The following is a 17,392-nucleotide window of genomic DNA, read 5'->3' as shown; positions in this document are numbered from 1 at the left end:
TGTGGCAGTGGTGGCCACTCTCTCCCTGACCGTGTGGTTTAACCACAGACGGTGATAACCTGTATAGCCACCCTGAACAAGAACATGGCTGACGAGGATGCAGTGGGCTGCCTGGTGATTGGCACCGAGAACATGGAGGTGTGCATCCTGGACCCTGAAGCCTTCACCATCCAGGCGAAGGTAATCCCTCCAGCTGTGTGAACCGTTAACGGTGAATATGTGGGGGGGGGTGTGTGTGAGAGAGGGTGTGGGGGTGTGTGTGTGTGTGTGTGTGTGTGTGTGTGTGAGGGGTGTGTGTGTGTGTGTGTGTGAGGGGTGTGAGTGTGTGTGTGTGTGTGTGGGTGTGTGTGTGGGTATGTGGGTGTGTGTGTGTGAGAGAGTATGCGGGTGGGGGTGTGAGTGTGTGTGGGGGTGTGAGTGTGTGTGTGGGGGTGTGTGTGGGGGTGTGTGTGTGGGGGTGTGAGAGTATGCGCGCGTGTGTGTGTGTGTGTGTGTGTCGCGCGCGTGCACCATCCCCATCTAAGGCAACATGCAATGTCACGTTAATGATGTTTCAGGACCGATGTCTCTGAAAAATAGTTTTTAGCCAGCAACTATAAAATACAGCCGGGACTGAGGCACGTTAGCCTTCCCCCTCCCCCCCCCTGCCCCCCACCCCCCACCCCCCTCCCGCCCCCCACCCCCCACCCCCCTCGTGGCTGAGTAAACTAGCCCATCCTCTCTAACCCCACTTCCCAGCCCCTGTCTGCAGCTTTACACTTTGCAGTTTGTCAGGAGAGAACAGGGAGTGGGGGGGGGGGGGAAATCTTATAGAAACATCCAAAATGCTGAAGGGAATAGACAGGGTAGAAGCAAAACCAGAGTTCATACTGGCAGGTGAGACTAGAAATGGGGGCACTTCTACACTCATCCCTGTCTCTGTCTCTCTGTCTCTGTCTCTCTCTCTCTCTCTCTGTACCAGGTGAACCTCCCCAGTGTAGGGGCTGCTGAATGACACTCTCTCTCTCTCTCTCGCTCGCACACTCTCTCTCTCTGTACCAGGTGAACCTCCCCAGTGGCGGGGTGTAGGGGCTGCTGAATGTCTCTCTCTCTCTCTCTCTGTACCAGGTGAACCTCCCCAGTGTAGGGGCTGCTGAATGACACTCTCTCTCTCTCTCTCTCTCTCGCTCGCACACTCTCTCTCTCTGTACCAGGTGAACCTCCCCAGTGTAGGGGCTGCTGAATGACACTCTCTCTCTCTCTCTCTCTCTCGCTCGCACACTCTCTCTCTCTGTACCAGGTGAACCTCCCCAGTGGCGGGGTGTAGGGGCTGCTGAATGACTCTCTCTCTCTCTGTACCAGGTGAACCTCCCCAGTGTAGGGGCTGCTGAATGACACTCTCTCTCTCTCTCTCTCTCTCTCTGTACCAGGTGAACCTCCCCAGTGGCGGGGTGTAGGGGCTGCTGAATGACTCTCTCTCTCTCTCTCTCACACACACTCTCTCTCTCTCTGTACCAGGTGAACCTCCCCAGTGTAGGGGCTGCTGAATGACACTGTCTCTCTCTCTCTCTCTCTCGCTCGCACACTCTCTCTCTCTGTACCAGGTGAACCTCCCCAGTGGCGGGGTGTAGGGGCTGCTGAATGACTCTCTCTCTCTCTCTCTCTCACACACACTCTCTCTCTCTCTCTTCCCCCTCTCTCTGTACCAGGTGAACCTCCCCAGTGTCGGGGTGTAGGGGCTGCTGAATGACTCTCTCTCTCTCTCTCTCACACTCTCTCTCTCTCTCTCTCTCTCTCTGTACCAGGTGAACCTCCCCAGTGTTGCTGTGTTTCTGGATGTCACTGGCCAGTTTGATGTCGAGTTCAGGATCGTTGTGGCATGTCGGAACGGAAATGTCTACATTGTCCGCAGGTGAGCAGAAGGTCTCACCCAGAGCTGTGGGACCCCTTCTGTGCCCCGGACGTTTCACAACACATGTCCCTCTCCGGTCTCTGTACCTGCTCTGGATAAGCCTCTGCCAAGGCAGTACATCAAGCCCAAAGGCACACGGTCCTGTTTACCCCACAGCCTGGTTCACACTGGGACCACAGCTCCATTTGAAAAAGCTTGCTTTCAAATGAAGATCCTACCCCCTCTATCTCTGTTCCCTCGTTCCTATCTCTGTCAGCCCCTACACCCTCTCCCCATCTGTGTAACCCCCCCCAGCCCTAACACACCCCTCCCTATCCCTGTAACCCCCTCCAGCCCCCCCACACCCCTCCCTATCTCTGTAACCCCCTCCAGCCCCTACACCCCCTCCCTATCACTGTAACCCCCTCCAGCCCCTACGCCCCCTCCCTATCTCTGTAACCCCTCCAGCCCGTACACCCCCTCCCTATCTCTGTAACCCCTCCAGCCCCTACACCCCCTCCCTATCTCTGTAACCCCCTCCAGCCCCTACACCCTTCCCGAGCTCTGTCTCTGTATAGCATATAATCTCCATTGCTTTGCCGTTATGAGAAGGCCGTGTGAGACCCTGAGCTCCCTGCCCCCCTCTGTAAGCTGCTCCTTCAAGCTGTGGCCATGGACTGAGTTCTGAATCGCCTGACCACAGCCCCCACCCACCCCTCCAAGTATCCCCCGAAGTGGCTCAATCCCAGGCTCTGCCTGATGACTGCTCCTGGGAATGTGTTCGGGGGTAATTGGCTGCATGGTGGTTGGTGCTAGATGAATGCGAGGTGTTGTTGCCTTTCCAGAGACTCGAAACGGCCCAAGCAGTGTATCGAGCTGAATTCACAGCCCGCTGGTCTGGTACGTCTGAACAAGACCATTGTGCTGGGCTGTGGGAAGGAGATGCTGCATGCCTACACGCAGAAGGTAAGGACCCAGCCAAATCAGTCAGGCCCTGAAGCCCCGAGTTTGGACATTGGACACACACCAGGGTGCTCTGGCCCCTCGTGTTTATCACATTGACTTCACGTCACTTTGTTTCATAAGCAGCCAAAGCACAATGTCCCTGGTTGGGAACATAGATACAGGAGGAAGCCATTCAGCACTTTAAACCTGCCCTCCATTCTGTTCCAAATCATTGGTGAGGGAGTGGGCAGTGTCAGTGGGTCAGTGCTGAGGGAGGGGGCACTGTCAGTGGGTCAGTGCTGAGGGAGGGGGCACTGTCAGTGGGTCAGTGCTGAGGGAGTGGGCAGTGTCGGAGGGTCAGTGCTGAGGGAGGGGGCACTGTCGGAGGGTCAGTGCTGAGGGAGTGGGCACTGTGGGAGGGTCAGTGCTGAGGGAGTGGGCAGTGTCGGAGGGTCAGTGCTGAGGAAGGGGGCACTGTCGGAGGGTCAGTGCTGAGGGAGTGGGCACTGTGGGAGGGTCAGTGCTGAGGGAGTGGGCTCTGTCGGAGGGTCAGTGCTGAGGGAGTGGACACTGTCGGAGGGTCAGTGCTGAGGGAGTGGGCAGTGTCAGTGGGTCAGTGCTGAGGGAGGGGGCACTGTTGGAAGGTCAGTGCTGAGGGAGGGGGCACTGTCAGAGGGTCAGTGCTGAGGGAGTGGTCACTGTCGGAGGGTCAGTGCTGAGGGAGTGGGCACTGTGGGAGGGTCAGTGCTGAGGGAGTGGGCTCTGTCGGAGGGTCAGTGCTGAGGGAGTGGGCACTGTGGGAGGGTCAGTGCTGAGGGAGTGGACACTGTCGGAGGGTCAGTGCTGAGGGAGTGGGCACTGTGGGAGGGTCAGTGCTGAGGGAGTGGGCTCTGTCGGAGGGTCAGTGCTGAGGGAGTGGGCACTGTGGGAGGGTCAGTGCTGAGGGAGTGGACACTGTCGGAGGGTCAGTGCTGAGGGAGTGGGCACTGTGGGAGGGTCAGTGCTGAGGGAGGGGGCACTGTCAGAGGGTCAGTGCTGAGGGAGTGGTCACTGTCGGAGGGTCAGTGCTGAGGGAGTGGGCACTGTGGGAGGGTCAGTGCTGAGGGAGTGGGCACTGTGGGAGGGTCAGTGCTGAGGGAGCGGGCTCTGTCGGAGGGTCAGTGCTGAGGGAGTGGGCACTGTGGGAGGGTCAGTGCTGAGGGAGCGGGCTCTGTCGGAGGGTCAGTGCTGAGGGAGTGGACACTGTCGGAGGGTCAGTGCTGAGGGAGTGGGCACTGTGGGAGGGTCAGTGCTGAGGGAGCGGGCTCTGTTGGAGGGTCAGTGCTGAGGGAGCGGGCTCTGTCGGAGGGTCAGTGCTGAGGGAGAGGGCACTGTGAGATGTACCATCTTTCATACGATACTTTACACTGAGATCCCATCTGCCCTGTTGGGGGGGAGCCGTGGGAGGGGGAGTAGGCGTTTGTACAGACAGCACAGGAAAGAGCACACTTCAAAAAACTGGAGGCTGAGAGAAGTCAGAGAGACCCATTCGCCTCACATCGATTATCGTGAAAATGCTTGAATCTGTGCGTAAGAATGTCCTGACTGATCCCATGGACAGGAATGGGGGGCTTCAGCTGAGAGAATTGGCTTTGTGGAACGGGAAATCGTGTTAACGTTTCCTGAGGACATAACAAGCTGATTAGATAAGGACGTGGACACCAGGACATTCCCTGCAGGTTTTATTCCGGTTCAGGACAAGTGTTTGCAAACAAAATTAACGCACGGGAGAGACCGGGCAGTGTCGAAGTTGAGAAGGAGCTGAGTGTCTGGGTTCAGGACTCACTGAGGGTTTCCCTGTTGGTGGAGCAGGCAGTGGGGAAGGTCAGTGCTGTGCCGGCCTTTCTCACAGGAGGCTCTGCCAGGGTGTAGGGGTGCCTTGCTCAGGCTGTATTGTGCCTGGGCGAGAGGTTCCCAGAGTATTGCGTGTGGGGTGCTGGTCTCCTTATCCATGGAAGGTTATCGTTGTCCGAGAGAGAGTACGATAGAGTGATGGCTCGGGTGTTGCGATAGTCCCTGGGAGATTCTCTCTGTGGTTTGGAGGAATGTGAGGTGATCTGGGTGAAGAACACAATGTTTTTACAAAAGCCCTCGATGGGCGTCAGTCGGGGAGGTTACCCCACCTCCTCCCTACAGTGCTGGGGGGGGGGGGGTTAAAGGGGCATTGTGAAACGGGGTTGGGGGAGGGGGGAAAGTGAGCCTCAGGGTAAGGGGTCGGCCATTTTGGACAGGGATGGGGAGGAATGTCTTCAGCAGCAGTGTGGGAATTCCCGGAGGGGAACGGGGACTCCGACAGTCAGAGCGGGAGGTTTCGAGATGTGAGAGACCTGGATTGTGTAGGCCGGGCGGGGCCTGAATTGGTGGGGTCAGCCAGCTGGCCTGTTTCCTTGTGTTCTCGTCCTGTCCAGGGGAAGAAACTGTGGACGGTGCAGCTGTCAGCTCCCATCACCACCATGGGGCTGATGGATCACAAGGCGAAGGGATTCCAGGCTCTGTTAGTGGCTCTGGCCAACTCCGAGGTTCACCTCTACAGGGAGAAGATCCTCGTCAACGTCATCCAGACACAGGTACGAAACCCGCCACACTGGTACCCCCGTCATTAACACCCCCTCCCTGCCTCTGTGACCCCCACTGGCCGCTACACCCCCTCCCTGTCTCTGTAGCCCCCCTCACAGTGCCAGAGACCGGGTTCAATTCCCAACTCTGACTGACTGTGGGGAGTTTGCACATTCTCCCCGTGTCTGCGTGGGTTTCCTCCGGGTGCTCCGGTTTCCTCCCACAGTCCAAAGACGTGCAGGTTAGGGTGGATTGGCCATGCTAAATTGCCCGTAGTGTTCGGTTATGGGTAAATGTAGGGAAATGGGTGGGTTGCGCTTTGGCGGGTCGGTGTGGGCTTGTTGGGCCGAAGGGCCTGTTTCCACACTGTAAGTAATCTAATCTAAACCCCCTCCCTATATCTGTAACCCCCTCCGGGCCCTACATCCCCTCCCTATCTCTGTAAGCCCCCTCCAGCCCCTACACCCTCTCCCTATCTCTGTAACCCCCCCCTCCAGCCCCGACACCCCCTCCCTATCTCTGTAACCCCCTCCAGCCCCTACACCCCCTCCCTATCTGTGTAACCCCCTCCAGCCCCTACACCCCCTCCCTATCTCTGTAACCCCCCCTCCAGCCCCAACACCCCCTCCCTATCTCTATAACCCCCTCCAGCCCCTACACCCCCTCCCTATCTCTGTAACCCCCTCCAGCCCCTACACCCCCTCCCGATCTCTGCCACCCCCTCCAGCCCCTACACCCCCACCCGATCTCTGTAACCCCCTCCAGCCCCTACACCCCCTCCCTATCTCAGTAAACCCCCCTCCAGCCCCGACACCCCCTCCCTATCTCTGTAACCCCCTCCAGCCCCTACACCCCCTCCCTATCTCTGTAACCCCCTCCAGCCCCTACACCCCCTCCCTATCTCTGTAACCCCCCCTCCAGCCCCTACACCCCCTCCCTATCTCTATAACCCCCTCCAGCCCCTACACCCCCTCCCTATCTCTGTAACCCCCTCCAGCCCCTACACCCCCTCCCGATCTCTGCCACCCCCTCCAGCCCCTACACCCCCACCCGATCTCTGTAACCCCCTCCAGCCCCTACACCCCCTCCCTATCTCTGTAACCCCCTCCAGCCCCTACACCCCCTCCCTATCTCTGTAACCTCCTCCAGCCCCTACACCCCCTCCCTATCTCTGTCACCCCCTCCAGCCCCTATACCCCCTCCCTATCTCTGTAACCCCCCTCCAGCCCCTACACTCCCTCCCTATCCCTGTCACCCCCTCCAGCCCCTACACCCCCTCCCTATCTCAGTAACCCCCCCTCCAGCCCCTACACCCCCTCCCTATCTCTGTAACCCCCCCTCCAGCCCCAACACCCCCTCCCTATCTCTATAACCCCCTCCAGCCCCTACACCCCCTCCCGATCTCTGTCACCCCCTCCAGCCCCTACACCCCCACCCGATCTCTGTAACCCCCTCCAGCCCCTACACCCCCTCCCTATCTCTGTCACCCCCTCCAGCCCCTACACCCCCTCCCTATCTCTGTAACCTCCTCCAGCCCCTACACCCCCTCCCTATCTCTGTAACCCCCCTCCAGCCCCTACACCCCCTCCCTATCCCTGTCACCCCCTCCAGCCCCTACACCCCCTCCCTATCTCTGTAACCCCCCTCCAGCCCCTACACCCCCTCCCTATCCCTGTCACCCCCTCCAGCCCCTGCACCCCCTCCCTATCTCAGTAACCCCCCCTCCAGCCGCGACACCCCCTCCCTATCTCTGTAACCCTCTCCAGCCCCTACACCCCCTCCCTATCTCTGTAACCCCCTCCAGCCCCTACACCCCCGCCCTATCTCTGTAACCCCCTCCAGCCCCTACACCCCCTCCCTATCTCTGTAACCCCCCCTCCAGCCCCTACACCCCCTCCCTATCTCTGTAACCCCCCTCCAGCCCCTACACCCCCTCCCTATCCCTGTCACCCCCTCCAGCCTCTACACCCCCTCCCTATCTCTGTAACCCCCCCTCCAGCCCCTACATCCCCTCCCTATCTCTGTAACCCACCCTCCAGCCCCTACACCCCCTCCCTATCTCTGTAACCCCCCTCCAGCCCCTACACCCCCGCCCTATCTCTGTAACCCCCTCCAGCCCCTACACCCCCTCCCTATCTCTGTAACCCCCCCTCCAGCCCCTACACCCCCTCCCTATCTCTGTAACCCCCCTCCAGCCCCTACACCCCCTCCCTATCCCTGTCACCCCCTCCAGCCTCTACACCCCCTCCCTATCCCTGTCACCCCCTCCAGCCCCTACACCCCCTCCCTATCCCTGTCACCCCCTCCAGCCCCAACCTACCTCCCTATCTCTGTAACCCCCTCCAGCCCCTACACCCCCTCCCTATCTCTATCACCCCCTCCAGCCCCTACACCCCCTCCCTATCTCTGTAACCCCCTCCAGCCCCTACACCCCCTCCCTATCTCTGTAACCCCCTCCAGCCCCTACACCCCCTCCCTATCTCTGTAACCCCCCCTCCAGCCCCTACACCCCCTCCCTATCTCTGTAACCCCCTCCAGCCCCTACACCCCCTCCCTATCTCTGTAACCCCCTCCAGCCCCTACACCCCCTCCCTATCTCTGTAACCCCCTCCAGCCCCTACACCCCCTCCCTATCTCTGTAACCCCCCCTCCAGCCCCTACACCCCCTCCCTATCTCTATGAACACCCACCGTGGGATGTGTCTGTTGCTGCATTTCCAGCCCCTTGCCCACCCTGCGATTGCTGGGTGCACCTCTCAGGAGCCTGGGCCCCTGCACTCAGGAATTCCTCCCCTCCGCCTATCCGCCTCCCTCCCCCTCCTCCAGCTCTCCGTGCGTTTGGAATGGCGGCTTTTATCCGACGCTGTCACTCGACAGTACTCACTGGGAGTATCTCACGGCTATCCCTTTTCTCACAGGACGTTGTTACCAGCTTGTGCTTTGGCAGGTATGGACGTGAGGATGGGACCCTCATCATGACCACAAAAGGTGACTCTGTCTCTCGCTCTCTCGCGCGCGTCCTCTCCCCCCCACCCCGCCTGCTCTCTCTGCCTCTCCCTGTCTCTGTGCCCGCTGTTGCTGCTCTATCTGTGTCCCCCACCTCTCTCCACACTCTCCGCTCCATCTGTCTCTCTGTGTACGACCCCAACCTCAATTCCAGTTCCCACCGGTTTTGAACCCCACTGCTTATATCTCGGACCCTCCCCCTCTCCTCCTCAGCCTCTTCTCCCACAGGGACACAGGGATAGGCCATTCAGCCCATCAAGCCTGCACAACCATTCCACAAAATCTGGCTCAGGGGTTAGCACTGCTGCCTCCCAGCACCAGGGACCTGGGTTCAATTCCACTCTCTGGACAACTCGCTGTGTGGAGTTTACACATTCTCCCCTCCGGTTTCATGCCACAGTCCAAAGATGTACAGTTAGGGTGGATTGGCCATGGGAAATTGTCCCTTAGTGCCCAGGGATGTGCAGGTTAGGGTGGATTGGCAGTGGGAAATTGTCCCTTAGTGCCCAGGGATGTGCAGGTTAGGGTGGATTGGCAGTGGGAAATTGTCCCATAGTGCCCAGGGATGTGCAGGTTAGTGTGGACTGGCCGTGGGAAATTATCCCATAGTGCCCAGGGATGTACAGGTTAGGGTGGATTGGCCGTGGGGAATTGTCCCAGAGTGCCCAGGTATGTGCAGGTTAGGGTGGATTGGCCATGGGAAATTGTCCCATAGTGCCCAGGGATGTACAGGTTAGGGTGGATTGGCCATGCTAAATTGTCCCACAGTGCCCAGGGATGTGCAGCTTAGGGTGGATTGGCCATGGGGAATTGTCCCATAGTGCCCAGGTATGTGCAGGTTAGGGTGGATTGGCCATGGGAAATTGTCCCATAGTGCCCAGGGATGTACAGGTTAGGGTGGATTGGCCATGCTAAATTGTCCCACAGTGCCCAGGGATGTGCAGCTTAGGGTGGATTGGCCATGGGGAATTGTCCCATAGTGCCCAGGGATGTACAGGTTAGGGTGGATTGGCCATGGGAAATTGTCCCATAGTGCCCAGGGATGTGCAGGTTAGGGTGGATTGGCCATGGGGAATTGTCCCATAGTGCCCAGGGATGTGCAGGTTAGGGTGGATTGGCCATGGGAAATTGTCCCATAGTGCCCAGGGATGTGCAGGTTAGGGTGGATTGGCCATGGGAAATTGTCCCATAGTGCCCAGGGATGTACCGGTTAGGGTGGAGTGGCCATGGGGAATTGTCCCATAGTGCCCAGGGATGTACAGGTTAGGGTGGATTGGCCATGGGGAATTGTTCCATAGTGCCCAGGGATGTACAGGTTAGGGTGGAGTGGCCGTGGGAAAGTGTCCCATAGTGCCCAGGGATGTACAGGTTAGGGTGGATTGGCCGTGGGTAATTGTCCCATAGTGCTCAGGGATGTGCAGGTTAAGGTGGATTGGCCGTGGGAAATTGTCCCATAGTGCCCAGGGATGTATAGGTTAGTGTGGATTGGCTGTGGGAAATTGTCCCATAGTGCCCAGGGATGTGCAGGTTAGGGTGGATTGGCCATGGCAAATTGTCCCTTAGTACCCAGGGATGTGCAGGTTAGGATGGGTTGACTGTGGGAAATTGTCCCAGTATGCCCAGGGATGTGCAGGTAAGGGTGGGTTGACCGTGGGAAATTGTCCCATAGTGCCCAGGGATGTGCAGGTCAGGGTGGGTTGACCGTGGGAAATTGTTCCATACTGCCCAGGGATGTGCAGGTTAGGGTGGGTTGACCGTGGGAAATTGTCCCATAGTGTCCAGGGATGTACAGGTTAGGGTGGATTGGCCATGGGAAATTGTCCCATAGTATCCAAGGATGTGCAGGTCAGGGTGGGTTGACCTTGGGAAATTGTCCCATAGTGCCCAGGGATGTATAGGTTAGGGTGGAGTGGCCGTGGGAAATTGTCCCATAGTGTCCAGGGATGTATAGGTTAGGGTGGAGTGGCCGTGGGGAATTGTCCCATAGTCCCCAGGCATGTACAGGTTAGGGTGGAGTGGCCGTGGGAAATGCAGGGTTACAGGAATCGGGTGCAGGGACAGGTCTAAGTGGGAAGCTCCTGGGAGGGTCACTGTGGCCCTGTTGGGCCGAATGGCCTGTTTCCACATGGTAGGGATTATGTGATTTACCCCGATGCCATATCCTGTGATATCTTTAATATCTATAAACCTATCGATGCTAATCCTGCACATTTTCACTGACTGAGCCTCCGCTGTTGCAGAGAATTCCCAAACTTCCCCACCCTTCGGTACTCTCCCTGTCAATCCTCGGTGGCCTACACCATACCTCGGGATGTGTTCCCTGGTTCGAGAGAGCCCCAGACAGGGGAACCATCCTTTTCACATCCATCCCATCACAGCCTGTTAGTTACAATGAGATGACACCTCCTTTTGACAAACCTCTGGACTTGGGTTCCTCAGTCTCTCCACCCAGGACATACTGTCACCCAGGAATTCATCTGGTGATGCTCCCTTGTGCTCCCTCCTTGGTTAACAAACCTTTAGATTAGGAGAACGAACCAGTGCAGGGTAGTCTGGATATGGTTTGACCAGGGCTGCATACAACTGCTGGATCACATCTTCATTCCCCACCAGTATTACTTTCAGAGAGGAGAAATCTCCATCCCTCTCATCGAAACCACTTTTCTGAAATCGTTTAGTTTGAGAACGTTGGAAGGGTTTGACTGAAAGGTCCGTTTCTGTTCTGTACAACTGTGTGGTTGTAAAGCACTCTGTCTGCTGTCACCCCATCAAACACTCCCGGGACATGGACAGCACAGGGATAGATACAGAGTAAAGCTCCCTCAACACTGTTCCCCCCATCAAACACTCCCATGGACATGGACAGCACGGGGTTAGATACAGAGTAAAGCTCCCCCTACACTGTCCCCCCCATCAAATACTCCCAGGACAGGGACAGCACGGGGTTAGATACAGGGTAAAGCTCCCACTACACTGTCCCCCCATCAAACACTCCCAGGACAGGGACAGCACGGGGTTAGATACAGAGTAAAGCTACCTCTACACTGTACCCCATCAAACACTCCCAGGGACAGGGACAGCACGGGGTTAGATACAGGGTAAAGCTCCCTCTACACTGTACCCCATCAAACACCCCCAGGACAGGGACAGCACGGGGTTAGATACAAAGTAAAGCTCCCTCTGGTGGCGCCACCCCCCACAACCCACCCTCCCATCCTGGCACCTTCCCCTGCCATTGCAGGAACTGCAAACCTGTGCCCACACCTCCTCCCTCACCTCTATCCAAGGCCCTAAAGGAGCCTTCCACATCCATCAAAGTTTTACCTGCACATCCACTAATATCATTTATTGTATCCGTTGCTCCCAATGCGGTCTCCTCTACATTGGGGAGACTGGGCCCCTCCTAGCAGAGCGCTTTAGGGAACATCTCCGGGACACCCGCACCAATCAATCACACCGCCCCGTGGCCCAACATTTCAACTCCCCCTCCCACTGTGCTGAGGACATGGAGGTCCTGGGCTTCCTTCACCGCCGCTCCCTCACCACCAGACGCCTGGAGGAAGAACGCCTCATCTTCCGCTTCGGAACACTTCAACCCCAGGGCATCAATGTGGACTTCAACATTGCCCTTCCCCCACCTCACCCTAGTTCCAAACTTCCAGCTCAGCACTGTCCCCATGACCGGCCTGTCACCTATCCACTCCACCCTCTCCTCCCTGACCTATCACCTTCATCTTCCATCGGCCTCTGCAATCTGTCGGACGCCATTACACACGCGGCCGCTACAGCGCCCGCGGCACCAACAGCCGCCGCCGACCGTGACGTCACTTCCGCCCCCACCGACCTCACAGCCTCCACGATCGCCGCACAGACAACCACTTCCACGATCGCCAGGAAGATCGCCAACGGACTCGCGACCCCCGCGGCTACCGGGAATGACAACGGTTCTTTCGTCGCCACAACCATTTCGCCCCTTCGGTTGTCGTCGCCGCAGCCACTTCCGCCCCCACTGACATCACTAACCTGCACGACCACAACGCCTCAGGTGTCTCCGCCCCAACGCCGTCTTTCGTCACCACGTGTAACCCCGCCCCCCACACACCGAGTTTCGCCACCATGTCCAACCCCGCCCCTACGTCGATCTCTGCCCCCGCCCCCACCCCCAGCTCCAGTCCCACACCAGGTCCTAGCTCCCAACCTTGCCGATCTTCACCATCCCTCCAGACCTCCCCCTCTCTGAGGATGAAAGATCAATCCTCAGCAGAGGCCTCACCTTCATTCCCCTACACCCTCGGATCAATGAGTTCAACACGCTGCAAGATATTGAACAATTCTTCCGCCGCCTTCGCCTCCATGCCTACTTTTACAAACAAGACTCCCGCCCACCCCCTGACGACCTTTTCTCCTGCCTCCAACACACCTCATCCACCTGGACACCCCGTGCTGGCCTCTTACCCGCCCTCGATCTATTTATAGCCAACTGACGCCGCGACATTAACCACTCAACCTGTCCACCCCTCTCACCCACTCCAACCTCTCACCCTCAGAACGTGCAGCCCTCCACTCCCTCCGCTCCAACCCCAACCTCACCATCAAACCGGCAGACAAGGGAGGCGCGGTAGTAGTTTGGCGCACCGGCCTTTATACCGCTGAGGCCAAACGCCAGCTCGCGGGCGCCTCCTCTTATCGCCCCCTCGACCATGACCCCACCTCCCACCACCAAACCATCATCTCCCAGACCATCCATAACCTCATCACCTCAGGGGATCTCCCATCCACCGCCTCCAACCTCATAGTCCCACAACTCCGCACCGCCCGTTTCTACCTCCTGCCCAAAATCCACAAACCTGCCTGCCCCGGCCGACCCATTGTCTCAGCCTGCTCCTGCCCCACCGAACTCATCTCCGCGTACCTCGACACGGTCCTGTCCCCTTTAGTCCAAGAACTCCCCACCTACGTTCGGGACACCACCCACACCCTCCACCACCTCCATGATTTTCGCTTCCCCGGTCCCTAACACCTTATCTTCACGATGGACATCCAGTCCCTGTACACCTCCATCCCCCATCACGAAGGACTCAAAGCCCTCCGCTTCTTCCTTTCCCGCCGCACCAACCAGTACCCTTCCACTGACACCCTCCTTCGACTGACTGAACTGGTCCTCACCCTGAATAACTTCTCTTTCCAATCCTCCCACTTCCTCCAAACTAAAGGAGTTGCCATGGGCACCCGCATGGGCCCCAGCTATGCCTGTCTCTTTGTAGGATATGTGGAAGTCCATCTTCCGCAACTACACTGGCACCACCCCCCACCTTTTCCTCCGCTACATCGATGACTGTATCGGCGCTGCCTCGTGCTCCCACGAGGAGGTTGAACAGTTCATCAACTTTACCAACACCTTCCATCCCGACCTCAAATTCACCTGGACTGTCTCAGACTCCTCCCTCCCCTTCCTAGACCTTTCCATTTCTATCTCGGGCGACCGAATCAACACAGACATCTACTATAAACCGACTGACTCCCACAGCTACCTGGACTACACCTCCTCCCACCCTGCCCCCTGTAAAAACGCCATCCCATATTCCCAATTCCTTCGTCTCCGCCGCATCTGCTCCCAGGAGGACCAGTTCCAATACCGTACAGCCCAGATGGCCTCCTTCTTCAAGGATCGCAGATTCCCCCCAGACGTGATCATCGATGCCCTCCACCGCATCTCCTCCACTTCCCGCTCCTCCGCCCTTGAGCCCCGCCCCTCCAACCGCCACCAGGACAGAACCCCACTGGTTCTCACCTACCACCCCACCAACCTCCGTATACAGCGTATCATCCACCGTCATTTCCGCCACCTCCAAACGGACCCCACCACCAGGGATATATTTCCCTCCCCTCCCCTATCAGCGTTCCGCAAAGACCACTCCCTTCGTGACTCCCTCGTCAGGTCCACACCCCCCCACCAACCCAACCTCCACTCCCGGCACCTTCCCCTGCAACCGCAGGAAATGCAAAACTTGCGCCCACACCTCCTCCCTCACTTCCCTCCAAGGCCCCAAGAAATCCTTCCATATCCGCCACAAATTCACCTGCACCTCCACACACATCATCTATTGCATCCGCTGCACCCGATGTGGCCTCCTCTACATTGGGGAGACGGGCCGCCTACTTGCGGAACGCTTCAGGGAACACCTCAGGGACGCCCGGACCAACCAACCCAACCACCCGTGGCTCAACACTTTAACTCTCCCTCCCACTCCACCGAGGACATGCAGATCCTTGGACTCCTCCACCGGCAGAACATAACAACACGACGGTTGGAGGAGGAGCGCCTCATCTTCCGCCTGGGAACCCTCCAACCACAAGGGATGAACTCAGATTTCTCCAGTTTCCTCATTTCCCCTCCCCCCACCTTGTCTCAGTCGATTCCCTCGAACTCAGCACCGCCTTCCTAACCTGCAATCTTCTTCCTGACCTCTCCGCCCCCACCCCACTCCGGCCTATCACCCTCACCTTGACCTCCTTCCACCTATCACATCTCCATCGCCCCTCCCCCAAGTCCCTCCTCCCTACCTTTTATCTTAGCCTGCCTGGCACCCTCTCCTCATTCCTGATGAAGGGCTTGTGCCCGAAACGTCGAATCTCCTGTTCCTTGGATGCTGCCTGACCTGCTGCGCTTTAACCAGCAACACATTTTCAGCTATCACCTTCATCCCCTCCCCCCCCCTCACCTATTGTACTCTATGCTACTTTCTCCCACCCCCACCCTCCTCTCACTTATCTCTGCACCCTTCAGGCTTGCTGCCTGTATTCCTGATGAAGGGCTTTTGCCCGAAACGTCGATTTTTCTGCTCCTCGGATGCTGCCTGACCTGCTGTGCTTTTCCAGCAACACATTTTCAGGAAGCCTTCCTTGTGTCTCACTTTCACCTTGTGTGCCTGCTGCTGCTGCAGCTTCCTATAGCCTGGTCAGTCACTGTGTGTGCTGCTGTTAACTGCTCCCTCTAACTGGCAGCTCTCCCTCTTCCCTCACAGGGGGTGGGCTCATCATTAAGATCCTGAAGAGAACCGCCGTGTTCGAGGACAAAGACACCAGCCCTGGGCCCCCTCTGGCGCAGAGCATTAAGCTGAGCATCCCAAAGAAAACCAAACTGTATGTGGACCAGACCCTGAGGGAGAGGGAGAACGCTGTGGGTGAGTAACACCAACAAAGCATTTCTACATCAATACCGAGGTGGAGGGGGGGAGCAGTGACCGAAGCCCAGCCCTGGGATCTCCGGGTGCCTGGGCTGACAGGGACACCTGTAGGCAGTGTGCTGTTCTACTGCAGAGGCATCACACTATCTCAGTTTACAGGGTAGAGTGGAACAATCTCTCCCAGACAGGCAGGGGGCTATTTGCAGCAGAATATGTTTGACCTTTCTACGAAACATCAAAGGGTGGCTGTTTAAACAGCACACTGCAGCACCCAGTCGAGAGACTATTTAAACAGGGCCCAGTCCCCAGAGTCTGTATAAACAGGGCCCGGTCCCCAGAGTCTGTATAAACAGGGCCCGGTCCCCAGAGTCTGTATAAACAGGGCCCGGTCTCCAGAGTCTGTATAAACAGGGCCCGGTCTCCAGAGTCTGTATAAACTGGGCCCGGTCTCCAGAGTCTGTATAAACAGGGCCCGGTCCCCAGAGTCTGTATAAACAGGGCCCGGTCTCCAGAGTCTGTATAAACAGGGCCCGGTCTCCAGAGTCTGTATAAACAGGGCCCGGTCCCCAGAGTCTGTATAAACAGGGCCCGGTCCCCAGAGTCTGTATAAACAGGGCCCGGTCTCCAGAGTCTGTATAAACAGGGCCCGGTCCCCAGAGTCTGTATAAACAGGGCCCGGTCTCCAGAGTCTGTATAAACAGGGCCCGGTCTCCAGAGTCTGTATAAACAGGGCCCGGTCTCCAGAGTCTGTATAAACAGGGCCCGGTCCCCAGAGTGTGTATAAACAGGGCCCGGTCTCCAGAGTCTGTATAAACAGGGCCCGGTCTCCAGAGTGTGTTTGATCAGGACAATGCAGCACAGAGTGTACCGAATGTGCTGTATCTGTGCAGCACAATGAACATAAATCCTGACTGGGGCCATTGCCGTTTCCCTTGATAAAAACAGAGTGTGCTTTCTCTGACAGTGTAGTTAGTGAGGATAGTTACAGGATTAGAGTCGTGGCTGTATAATCACTCAGGCCTCGCTCCAGACACAAGAGATGGGTTGCTGTATCTTTGTGTTCTACCCTGTTGCAGTGTGACATTCGTCTGAGTGTGCACTCTGCAGACTGTTCGTGCAAATCCCGGACTTAGCCGGGCACACTGGGGCCAGCCTGCAGTCTCCTATCCTCCTGGGTGTGGATTCCCGGTAACGGGCCGTGTTTTATACCCCCCCCGGGTGTGGATTCCCGGTAACGGGCCGTGTTTTATTCCCCCCCGGGTGTGGATTCCCGGTAACGGGCTGTGTTTTATTCCCTCCTGAGTGAGGATTCCCGGTAACGGGCCGTGTTTTATTCCCCCCCGGGTGTGGATTCCCGGTAACGGGCCGTGTTTTATTCCCCCCCGGGTGTGGATTCCCGGTAACGGGCCGTGTTTTATTCCCTCCTGGGTGAGGATTCCCGGTAACGGACCGTGTTTTACTCCCCCCTGGGTGAGGATTCCCGGTAACGGACCGTGTTTTATTCCCTCCTGGGTGAGGATTCCCGGTAACGGACCGTGTTTTATTCCCCCCTGGGTGAGGATTCCCGGTAACGGACCGTGTTTTATTCCCTCCTGGGTGAGGATTCCCGGTAACGGGCCGTGTTTTATTCCCCCCTGAGTGTGGATTCCCGGTAACGGGCCGTGTTTTATTCCCCCCCCGGGTGAGGATTCCCGGTAACGGGCCGTGTTTTATTCCCCCCTGGGTGAGGATTCCCGGTAACGGGCCGTGTTTTATTCCCCCCTGAGTGTGGATTCCCGGTAACGGGCCGT

At 57.7% G+C, this 17,392-nt stretch overlaps 1 protein-coding gene across 2 annotated transcripts in view; it reads left to right on the top strand.

Moving 5' to 3' along the window:
* The window catches only part of bbs1 (Bardet-Biedl syndrome 1), a 95,126-nt gene that overhangs the window by 13,408 nt on the left and 64,326 nt on the right, over positions 1–17,392 (top strand). For both annotated transcript variants that reach the window (XR_009644424.1, XM_060823509.1), the window contains exons 8-13: positions 49–180; positions 1,785–1,891; positions 2,716–2,836; positions 5,263–5,421; positions 8,328–8,397; positions 15,441–15,599. Coding sequence is in view for 1 of the 2 variants with exons in the window: in XM_060823509.1 (XP_060679492.1) it covers positions 49–180; positions 1,785–1,891; positions 2,716–2,836; positions 5,263–5,421; positions 8,328–8,397; positions 15,441–15,599 (748 nt within the window). In the remaining variant the exon portion in view is untranslated. The remainder of the gene's footprint in view (positions 1–48; positions 181–1,784; positions 1,892–2,715; positions 2,837–5,262; positions 5,422–8,327; positions 8,398–15,440; positions 15,600–17,392) is intronic.

The sequence above is a fragment of the Hemiscyllium ocellatum genome, unplaced genomic scaffold, assembly GCF_020745735.1.
Source record: "Hemiscyllium ocellatum isolate sHemOce1 unplaced genomic scaffold, sHemOce1.pat.X.cur. scaffold_848_pat_ctg1, whole genome shotgun sequence".
Taxonomy (NCBI): domain Eukaryota; kingdom Metazoa; phylum Chordata; class Chondrichthyes; order Orectolobiformes; family Hemiscylliidae; genus Hemiscyllium; species Hemiscyllium ocellatum.
This window is presented reverse-complemented; position numbering and strand designations above follow the sequence as displayed.